This window comes from Xiphophorus maculatus, chromosome 18 (genome assembly GCF_002775205.1).
Source record: "Xiphophorus maculatus strain JP 163 A chromosome 18, X_maculatus-5.0-male, whole genome shotgun sequence".
NCBI classification, from domain to species: Eukaryota; Metazoa; Chordata; class Actinopteri; order Cyprinodontiformes; family Poeciliidae; genus Xiphophorus; species Xiphophorus maculatus.
This window is the reverse complement of record NC_036460.1, coordinates 6,480,809-6,492,918: the sequence shown is the minus strand read 5'-3', so window position 1 is coordinate 6,492,918 and position 12,110 is coordinate 6,480,809. Positions and strand designations below refer to the sequence as shown.

The window sequence follows — 12,110 nt, the reverse complement described above, 5'->3', positions numbered from 1 at the left end:
TCTGTTTTTAAGGCTTCATATTCCTGCTCGACACAACATCCTGCATTAAAGTCCCTTAGCTTGTGTTCTAAAAACAATGAAAACTCTGTTTTTTTTCGTAATCTAAAAGACTCTTTCTTTTGCTCACCCTTATATGTTGTATAGTAGCAAAATTATACAACATATAATTGTAAAAGAACATCGTCTTTTTTGCAATGACATTATAATAATTAGTTCTTTAGTTTCTTCACTAAAAATTGTACTTCGACAATTAAGAAACATACGGGTAAAGAAGTACAATTCTCGTTGAACAAAGTGGAGAAAAAAGTAAAACTACTATATCAACAACACAGAGTTTTGGAGGGTTTTAAAAGTTAACTGGAATATATAAGAAATTTATTGCAATAAATGACAAATGATAAATGTCCACTTCTACATTGCAGGTATGTTTTAATGAGGGAATAACAGCATAGTATGAAATAAAAAAAAAAATATATATATATATATATATATATAAAAGATTTTAAATAATAATTCTTCCCTCCAACCCCTTTTAATTGGTAGAGCACTTAAAAGACATACATTTTACATCCCTTATTAATGAGCTTTGAAATGTACATACACATGTTTCGCTTGATTTATTTCAATTTCTGTTGCACAGGAAAATTGAAAAGTGTAGATTCAAACAGAGCACAGAGTCAAGCAGCATTCTTTGCGTATTTCCTCTTCACCTCCTCAGTGTGTAGACACCCTGAGTATTGAGTTGTTTCTTCCATGGCCAGCAGACTCTTTTCTTTTCCATGCATATGCCACCTTCAGCAGAATGCGTTTGGTGTGCTTTGATTGAATGATTATGGTCAGCAAGGTCTCCCGCACAATGAAAGTTCAAGCTGCCAGGTGACCTGTGTAAATTACATTTAGTGCAGGGCTGCTACAAATTAGCTCCCTATTCTCCTTGTGATGTCAACAGAATGGAAGTTGCCAAGAACTGTGGGGCCTTGGAAATGTGTTCTACCAAGGTTGAGGTAGTCCATTATCTTGGTCCTGTGCACAAGGCACAGACAAAGAGAAATGGGAGACATGTACCAGCTTAGATAAGTTTATGATCACAAGTACAGCCAGCAACTCTGCTCCATTATTTGTGCCTCTTATTGTCGGGAAGCTAAAAGAAGTACTTTACTGCATTCCAAAAATAAAAGGATTCACATTTGAAGCTTCATAATTCAATATCAGAGCATGCAAATATTGACAACAAAATCTCTGGCTATAAATAATTTGTTATTTGAAGAATTGTGTGTTCCTTTAATAAGCAAATATATTTTGGAGCCATAAAAGTGCACACATTAAATGTATGAAGCATAAATAAGTCTTTCCATTGTCTTTTAGATAATAAAAAAAGCCTTTTGTGACACATCTGCACAAATATTTCAAACATTTTAATGAGCTGCAAGTTAAAACTGAAAAATGAAATCAGTAAAAATCATAACATATGCTCTTTAAAAACATCAAAAACAATATTTTTGAAGTCGTTTCAAGCCACACAGAAAAGCATCAGATTATGTTGAGAAGGAGGAAAAAAAACAATTGTTTCTTAAATTCTTGTCGGAACGTCCCACTTCTTTCCCGGCCTGAACAAAACAGCAAACCAAGCATGTCAGAAATGTCTCAGATTTTCTAGGATATATGCAGAACAAAACCCTTTCTCTACAGTTTCTTGCCTTGAATTTGAAAAAGACAAGCAACAATTTAAAAATTGCTTGGAAGCTAAAAGTAGAGCAATAGTGTAGTCATGCTATTCTGGGAATAAATATATCAACAATTGTGATAATGTATGCTTGCGCTTGGATAATGTATGATGGCTGAGCAGAAGCAAAAATGATCTAAACAGACCAACAGGGGATAGCAGCATGGATGCCTGAATAACCAAGCAGTAAGACTGCATGCATACCACATTCTAACATTAAAAAGTTTGAATTTTTACCAGCAATAAAGTGCAAAAAGAACACGTAAAAGTGGTGCACTCAGACTTACTATAGACCAGCAGATGCCCTTTGAAAGCAGTTCCTCCTCTTGTATTCTCAGCCTTGCATTCATAAGTTCCAGAGTCTTCCAGCTGAATATTGGGAATCTCTAGTACAGCCTGGGACTTTCGGAGTCTTGCCTTTTTGGGGAAGATGCCATTTATCTTCCTCCATGTGATTGTTGGCACCGGACTGTGGAAAGACAATAACTTTTACAGTATGTAATACAATACATTGTAAAAGCAGCATTAGCTTTATCTAAGGTCAATAAAAGGTTCGAATGGGAATGATGCAACTTTCTATTACAAACCGTCAGGTTTCGTTAGAAATATTACATTGAATTTCACCATCTATCAAACACACTTTAAAAATGTGGGTGTTTTGGAATTTCATACTAAGTGACTGCGCACAGAATCGAATCAATATATTCTAATACAGCAAATAAAGAGACACATTTTTTCTCTCTCTCTGTCTGAAGTCAAATCAGACCAAACTTCTCTTGTTTAAGGTCTGTTAGACTGACCAAAAATATTTCTATTTGCTAAAGGCTAGAAAGCTTAACGAGAACATTCTGTAGAGATTTATTTGAAACGATCTTCAAATTCACATTTGGTCAGTATCAAGGATAATCTGCTTAGTATCAGGGCTAATTGTCTTTTAAATTGTATGACTTAGGTCAAATGTTTTGGCTTTCCTTCCATAAGTTTCTCTGCAATTTTATTGGAGTTCTGACCCATTCCTCCTCACAGAACTGGTTTAACTGGGTCAGGTTAGTTTGTGTCAGTTAACCTATAAGAATTTTCCAAAGACATAACATCATCCTCTTGGCTTTCCCTCATTGTTTTAAAGAGACAGTAACCATTCTATATGTAAACTTATGATTTGAAAGACATTAATGAATAAATCTCTCTCCTATTCTCTCTGTCATTGTGAAATTTAGCAAATATTAATGGTGGGGGGTGTAAGCAGACTGTACATTAAGTTTTCTAGTTGAATGCAGTTTGGTTTTGAGCTATCACTAATTAAAACCGGATTTTTTTTATCAGTTGTTTTTGGAGAGTTTTCCCATGCTAATTTAGATGCCTGAATGATATCTGTTGGTACTTAAACCATTTTTTGGTTATAATAAGTCACAATATGTTAGTTATATGAAGAAGCAGCTGATTGAGTCGCTAACTGAGCTGCTGCTGCAAAGCGAAGTTAGTGTCTGAAATAAAAACTAGCTTAATCCACACACTTCTGTAGAAGATGTAGAGATCCTAGCAAAGCAGAATCCTTTAAGAAGGGAGTTTAAAACATTTCTTTCCTTGATGGGTGAATGTGACAAGGCCAGCAAACAAAATGGATGAGAAAGGAGTGCTGACATGGACTCAGCAGGAATATCAGGATTGCAGCATAATGTGTTTCATCAGGGAGGGACTGCAGAAGTATCTTCCATACTCCAGCACTCTGAGATTATATGGGCAGACAGAGACTTCAGACAGAGTGGCAGATGCAAATAGCTTTTCACGCACCCGGCAAACCCACCAACTGAAATGCTTCCATCTGGGAAATTGTGCAGGACAATAAAATCCAGCACGCACAGTGAGGAGAAGCATTTATCCCTGGGCTGTGCTCTTTATCACTTCCTGCTCTTATACACAATAAACACCAGAAATTGAAAGCACACACTGTATTCAAGAGTCAGTGTGGTTACTCAATACTGAGGGGGTGCAGCAGGCCAGGCGAACAAATCCAAAGAGCAGTGAATTCTAAATTATTTTTCTCACTTTTTAAAATGACTTGACAAAGAAAATTCTTTGCACATCTGTGAACATTTTTTATGAAGGATAAACTAGAAATTTCCTAATCAGCATTTTTGTCTTGACTTGAGTCACAGAAGAATGATGTTGTACTCGAAACAGAAAAATCAACTGGACCACCCTTCGAAGACGGATTTCCCACTGGGAAACTGGAAGCAGCTCTGACTACCCTGTTATGACTTGTAAGACTGACGTCGCCTTTCAATATGGCCGCTCCTCCCCTCAGCAGGAGTTTGATGTGCTGGAAACCTGTTTATTTTACAAGACACACATGTAAGTGTGTATCTAAAAATCAATGTTACATGTAGCTTCTCAGATCTAAACTGAGCAAATTAAAAGTGGTGTTTGCTTATAGAAAGTAAAGCTTAAAATTATGTTTGTAAACATGTTTATGGGCGTTGCCATGTTGAAATTCTGACTTCTAAACTACGTTACAGTGAACCCTCGCTATAATGCGGTTCACCTTTCACGGTCTCGCTGCTTCACGGATTTGCATCGTACATTGTGTTCTGCATTCTGATTGTCTAAACAGTCTCTCCGCTTCTTCTCTACCTGTGTGTCAATAACGTTGCAGCTTAATATGTACACGTACGTAAAACAGCTTGCCAAATTTAAGTTTGCAAATTCTCTTGCAATTTCAAGTTTCTCTAAAACCCATAATGTTGACAAAACGTTCTGCACCAACAAAGGCACTTGCAGTCGGGCCCAAAAGGCAGAGGAAGATGCTAAAAAGAGCGACAACAACTACCGATAACTATGTTCTTCTCTCGAACAAACACACCTGCACCGCGGGCTTTAGAAGAAAAAAACGCTACAGGGCGGAGCCAGGATGCAGCCGCTCAGTCAGAAGAGCAGTGAAATACATATGAGTCACTATTTGTCCTGCTGTACTTTGAATTTTTTTTCATAATCATTTTTCATTTTCTCCCGTTCATTATCAATGACTCGGGTCGCGGTGGGGCGGTGCTGATCTCCGCAATTTGAAGCCTTCAGTTCGTATTGATGATTAAAATTATTATTTTACAGTACAGTAGTTATTTGTAAAAAAAAAAAAAAAAAAAAAAAAAGTTTATACAGTACTTTTATTTGTTAAACAAATGCTTGGGCCTGTTAAAAGGTTTTGTTCTTTGGTTTCAATGTATTATGGAGTATTTCATTGTATAATAATTGTAAAAAAAATTAAGGTTACTACTTTACGGATTTCGCCTATCACGGGTTCTTTTTGGAACGTAACCCCCCCGAAAAACTACGGTATATTGTATATTGTCAAACCCAGCTCTGTTGTGACTTAAATTCAACGCAGTAAAATTTCCTGCTAGGGCAATATCAATCCAAAGTCTGCCATTTTTTATAGCAGAGTTACAATATAAATGCTATGCAGTGCAGTGACAAAATAGTTTCATCCTCTCTCCAGTGCAGAAATGCAATCAAGCACCATTGGATGCTTTATAAGATCTGCTTCAGCACTTTGATTTTGGTGGACTCTGGATCATTGGTTTTGCTTCACAGGTGAGGTTAAGCTTACAAACGTTTGCCAAAAGATTATCCTTCAGGATTTTTAGTCAGAGAGGAAAATGGTGGTAGTTCGACAGCCTCAGACTAAACTAAAAAACTACCACTGCCACAATTGATGTTATTTTTATGAAATGCTGTTACTTTTACATTGAATCTAACAGGAAACACACCTTGCAAAAAGTCGTACTGTTTTGTCAGTAGGAACATCGGAATTTAATTTTTGTTTTTCGCCAATGTAAGATGACCTCTTTGGTCAGCAGTTGCTTTCACCTGTGGTGGTATTTGTGTCCAGTATTATTAAATCTTAAAAACCTACCATTACTGAGGCAAGTAAGGCATTGAGTGTTTTAGATATTGCTTTGTTCTTTCCCCGTCTAGGAGTTGTTGAAGTGCGAGTAAATTTGGTAGGCTGGCCACTCCTGGGAGAATTCACTTTTCTCTACTTGATAGCTCTTATAGAGGTTTGCCGGAGTTCCAATGCCTTGTAACCTTTTCCAAACTGATGGATGTTTGTGACTATGTCTTTTATTCTTAAAGTTCTTCAGATTGGGGCAGGCTATGTTGCTTTGTAAAATCTGTTCGAATACTTCATGTTGTCAGACACGATTTATTGAGGGAATTTCTTCATTCTACAGGTAACAAGACCTGTTGAAATTGAACCAATAAAATGTGGTTAACATGGGAAACGCAGGAAGTTTAATTTAAATAACTTTTTCCTTTAGAATTTTTTAAAAATAAACAATTGTGCAAGGATCTGGAAATATAAGTGAACAAAATAGGAGGTAAATACATTTTCAAGCACTGTCAATGTCAGCCATTGATTATTTGACCCCAAACCTAACATCTTTTAAAGTCCTTAACTGAAGGGCACATACCATACAAATGTGACAAGTTTAGTGTTGAAACAATCCACATACATCTTTTCTTTTTTGGTCAAGAATGTCCATGTAGATTGACATGACAGATTACTTCCACATGTGGAGGAAGAAAGCCCTATAATGTGTGCAGTATCAGTCATTTTAGGTATGACAAGTGGATTTGACAGGTCCCTGAAAGATGGAAACATGACACCACACGGAAAACCTTCGCCGAATCCATCAATCATTTAGTCTTGATGGAAACGTTTTTTACCCTTTTTGCAAGGACGGTGAATTGCCCTTGTCTGGCATGGCCTTGAATTAGAATTCAGACAAAGTTTTATGTAACAGCAACAGTTCACTTTCATTTTGGACTGGACTGTTGTAAAACTAGAGTTCTGTATGTCTGACTAAACAAAAGCTGTCTGGTGTAATGAAGATTTAAGCACTATACAGGAATTGGGGATTGAGTAGTGACGCAAATTATACTTCCTAATGGACAACCCTGGAGACTTTTGCTCTGACTAAACTCTCAACAAGCGCGAGAACAGAGGAAATCTATAGAGACCTTGAGGGGTTGGAACATAACGGTGAATCTTTGAGAGTCCGTGGCAGGATTTCTCTTTGGAGGCTGAGTAATGAGTGCCGGGACTGTACAAGCTCACGGCCCCTGGGAGCGGCGCAGAGAGAAAATGGGGCCACTCATTTTAAAAGCAAGAAACCCTTCTTGTCAGTACCCACTAAAGCTGTTGGCAGAAAATCCAAAACTCTGGTCCTTCTGCTCTTTCAAACTGTTCAAGCTTCGCATACATGACACTGGGAAAGGGTTACACACCGGAGAGTATGTAAGGTGTTGTAGTTTTCAATTTAGGTCTGTGCCTATAGGCGGGCTGTGTAGATTGCATCTTAATTAGCGTTTCACACAATTGCTTTGCCCTCATCTGGACTTCTTTCATAATAAAAGGTTAAAAATGGAGTCTAAGACGAAAATATAATTGAGAATTAGATTCTTTCGCACCATTAAAATCTAGATAATACCCTATAATTTAGCTCATTTTCTAAGCTCCAAATATCCAGGTCCCTTTGGGGAAGTTTAAGCCATCCTGAAATGAGTAAAGTGATGAAACAAATACACATTTTACCTGTGCGATATCAGCCCAAACAACTACTTTTTAAGCACATTAACCACAGCACAAAGTGTATAAAATGGGTTGCGTTAAGAGCCACTCTCTGATGCTGCTGATAATGTGGTGCTGTATCGCCCAACAGAGGACAGCAACTGGAGGAATTTAAGAGCTTGATTCCCACTGGGGTCACTGAAACTAAAAGTATAACAACTACTCCACGGCTATTTGGATAAAAGCACCCGGTACATCCCATGTATCATCCTTTAAGAGGATATGAGTGGGTTGAATGTGTAACTCCTCACATATACAAGGCTTTTTGAACCACAATGAACTTCACACTTCAATATGTGTTAAAAACGAAGGCGGCCAACAATATTTCACTTTTAAACTCCTTTTTGAAGACCATGGAGACATAATCTTTCTGTGAATAAGGGTGGTTAGTCTGTTTCAAAATCTAATTTATGGATATAAAAATGACATTTACATTTGCTAACTACAATTTATCAAGCTGATTAACCACTCCAAAGTTACATAGTCCTCCTATGGAAAGCTATCAAGGCCATGTCAGCCATGTAGTTCAACAACATTTTTATTTCAGCCTTCTCTTTTATGGCTTTATAGTCATAAAGCTATAAAGCTTTATGACTTTATAGTCATAAATCCACAAAAACCTAATATTTATCAGTAAAGCCAATAAGGCCAGTCCTTTTTTGAGTGTGTATCCTATAAAGTCACCATGTTGCTTCTGTATAAACCAGAAACTGAGCATAGTCTGATTGTCAAGGGAGTAGCATTGTTCCTGATGTTCAGCCTGAATTTACTTCCAGTTTTTTTGTCAAACCTGTTTACCTGCATTATTTATCGTGGAGGACAAATAATGCACACTGTAAACTTAAGGTGTATTATGGATGTGTCAATAGTTTAATTACATTTAAACATAAGAAAATCAGCAGTTCATGTAACACAAAAGTTACAAATTTCTCTTGAAATGAAATTGTGTTTCTTATACAGAGATGAGCAGCTAACCGATACTTTACATGACGCCAAACATAAAAATTGTACAAAGTCTCTTGCTTTGTGTTAAAGTTTGAAAATAAATCTTGAATTAAGACAAAACCAAAGATATGATTATAGATTTCAAGAGAACCACGGTTAGGTCAAACTTTATTTCCATTACAAGAGAAGATGTGGAGATGGTAGAGGAACAAATAACTTGATGTTCCTGGTAGTAGAGAATTGTCTGGACAAAGAATACAAAGAGTAACCTGCAAATTTATATGCACAGTTCTACGGCTCCCTTTACCAAGTCTTGACATCCTCGTTAAAGATCGGTTAAAAGGTTTAAAATACATTATTTTGATATGGTAGCACCTCACAGGTAGAATAAAAGCAGACATAGTTGTGAATTAAAAACTTTTAAAAAATCCTTATCAATGCAAAGTTGAATATTTATATGTTCGACTTTTGCCATGATAAATTCTGCTCCCACACACAGTTTTGCTCAGTTTTTATCCAACTATTTCAAGATGAAATTTTCAGGCTTTTCCATTTTGAATTTAATACTGTAGCCACATTCCCATCAGGAAAAAAATCCCAAATTATCCCAGTTCTATAGAGTTTCTTCATGATACCAGCAACTTTGAAAGAAAAGCAGCTTTTGGCGCCATGAGTTCACTAAACTCTCAGATTAAAAGAGAATCGTTTTTGTTCTGCTGTTTTACTTCAATCCTCCTCCCATTCTCTTTGCCCTTGAAAGTGGCCTCCCAAGGCGCAGCCACTGGTAAATATCAAATAGGCAATATCATTAAGGAGCTTTGGCAGTAATAAACAAAGAGCCTTTCATGCCCTAGCAGGGTAGTAGTGCCATCATACATATTGATCAACAGTGGTACAAAACCCATTTTAACTTCATTTTCAGCACTATATAAAGACTGGCATGTCTTAATTTGGTGAATTGATGAATCATTCATCTCTGCGTACAAGGGGGACTCCGTTAGATCACTGTCAGACTGAAAGCCATTGCACACAAATTACTTCAATGAGGGAAGCACAAGGCAGGAGCAGAAGCTGTTTGGCTGTTCAGCAGGAAGTCAGAAACCACTGCTTAGCTTAATAAGTAACACTAAGCGATGGGAGATTATAATTCAGTCTGTTTATTTACAAAATAAACTGATAATTAATTTATATTTACTCAGGGTTTTTATTTAAATAAATTTACGTAGTATGTGATTTTTGGTCATCTGTGATTTATAGGCTTTTTATACTTAAGATATACAAACTGTATCAAAGAAAACCTAATTCAGTTGCTTTGATAAAAGGTTTGTGTGTCTGATCTGTCCAAATAAACACAAATCTCTGAATACATTTATTTCTTGCTTTCAAAGTACAAAAATGTATTCACTTGCTTATTCATATATGGTCAATTTGAGTCCATTTACAGGGTCATCAAAGTGTAGCATACATTTATACGCTGTTCTCTTTACTCAGATGTTTAAACAAAATAAGAGTTTATATGTGTGTAATTTAACCTTATTTTCAACACAGCTGTCCTGTGAAAGCTACAGGGGTTCATTAACGAGCATTAGTGAACAAACGGCTTCATGAACACTAAGGGATGTAAGGAGTATGTTGTGGAAAAGCATATTTTATTTAATTTGTTCAAAAATGGAAAATTTGTGATGCAAATGCAAATCCACCAAAACATGACTATCCTTCCGAACAGACAATCCAGAAGATGATTAACCAGAGCAGCATTGAAGAGGTCCATGGTAAGTCTGGAGGACATACTAGGATTCAGAACGGTCAACATAACAACTATTAATCTTTTATGGAACCCTTAATAAGTTTAAGGTTTGCCAAAGTTACCCAGCAAAGATGTGGAAGAAGGAGCTCTGGTCACATGAAACCAAATATAATTTTTTTGGCCAAATGCAAAACCTACCATGTGGCTGAAAACCCTGATTACACCATGCAAAACACTTTAGACTGGGACGGGTTTCCATCTCGACAGAACAACAAACATACACTCAGCGCTGCATTGGAGTAGTTTACATCAACATGTATTAGACTGCCTCAGTCAACATCCACAGTTATGCAAAGATGCAAAAACTTTGTAAGAAAGAGGACAACAAAACTGTTTCTCCCTGTTCCTAATTTATTTAAGCATTTTTTCTGATCCTGGAATAGTTTTCTTGGTTACACAAGCCCACGGTTTTATACAATACAGTGATGTGTGAAAAAAATTACGACAATTGGTTGGAACATATGGAACCCTGTCTCTACCCCTGTCAGATAACCACTGACACAATTATGTTACCACTTCAGATAATTACTGACATGTGAGGCGGACACTTTCTGAGAAATGCACCGAGATTAGGGCTCCCTATACTTTAAGTGAGTGTGTTTGACCCATATAAGATGTGTGTGTCTCTGATAAGCAGGATGCTTACCATGACCTCTTAAAACAGAACCCAGATAGAATTCACGCCATTTTATGACATTTTTTCTACCCTAACAGTTAATTATCATTATTTGAAGCTTATTGAGTTCTATATATAATCTGGTAAAGTTTGAGCTATTTTGCAAAGACAACTAGACAAAAGTGTGATCCTTTTTCATTAGTACGTCTCTAATAGTCTGATGTCTGTAAGTCTGTTTTTAACCAAATACTGAAGGAGTTTTCACACCTGATAGTGGAGTTGGTTTAAATGGGAACCAAAATGGCCACACTTGTCTGTTGGTACAGTTTGTGTCAAATGTGTGAAAAACCTGATCGCTGCCTCGCCTCTGGTGGCGCTACACCATGAAACAACACAAAAATGTATAAAGAAGATACTGAGCACAACTTCCTTCTTCACAAAACGTAAACAAAAATGGAGTGGGGTCAGATTTTAGCATTTGTAGGATTTCTCTTTTGTCTTTGGTAAAAGACCATGAACCATTTCTCCCGCTAGCGCTAAACTTGCACATTTGTTTTGGTTGTATTTACCCAGAATGCCCAGCGCTGTAGTGCTTTTATATACGCATTTGAACCGCACCAGAATTCACTACAACTGAACTGAGAGGCTTTTAAGAGGACCAGAGTTCGCTTCGAACTCTGATCTGCATCAGAGTTTGATTGCATATTCACAATTTCCTAAACATACAGGACTTTCTAGATAGAAAAATTAGAGTTCGATTGAAGCTGTCAGGGCTGATGTGAATGCACCGCAAGTGTTACATTAGGCTGTATAAAAAGTCCTTTCTATATTGACTGAGAAAAAAGTGTAACCATGTTGTGTTGTGTTATTTTTATCCCAATAAAACGTTGTTATAGATCAAATGTTTGTGGTTGTAATGGGAATTGATTTGAAAATGTTACCACATCATGTGTGTATTCTATGCATCACGACAGTTTTTTTAAGACAATAGTGACAAATTAATAATGTTTTGATATAAAAAGGCAATAAAGCGTAAATCACTCAGCAACTCCCCCCTAGTGTGAGTGGATTTATTCTCTAAGGATAAAAAGAGTCTTCTCTTCTCTGACAGAAGCCTTTTATCAATTTCTTTTTTTTTTTTCCCAAAACCCACATAACCTTGGCTTTCTTTACAAAAGACCCCAAAAGCAACCAGGAAACATGGATACATTAGGGCTCTCAATTATAAGAGCACACGGATCCCCAGGGCTAAATTCCCCATTCAGGCCCCCCGCCACCCTGCTACTGCACTAACATGCCATCTAACAGCAGAGCCATGATGCTGCACTTCTCAACACTCACTTAACATATCGCCTGCAGTCAAGATATGCCTCCGTTCCCTTCCAGATAA

The 12,110-nt window shown here is 37.0% G+C and overlaps 1 protein-coding gene across 2 annotated transcripts in view; it reads right to left on the bottom strand.

Annotated features, from left to right (window-relative positions):
- Positions 1-12,110, bottom strand: part of cntn5 (contactin 5) — a 165,844-nt gene that overhangs the window by 60,549 nt on the left and 93,185 nt on the right. For both annotated transcript variants that reach the window (XM_023350705.1, XM_023350707.1), the window contains exon 9: positions 2,011-2,192. In XM_023350705.1, coding sequence (XP_023206473.1) covers positions 2,011-2,192 — 182 coding nt within the window. The remainder of the gene's footprint in view (positions 1-2,010; positions 2,193-12,110) is intronic.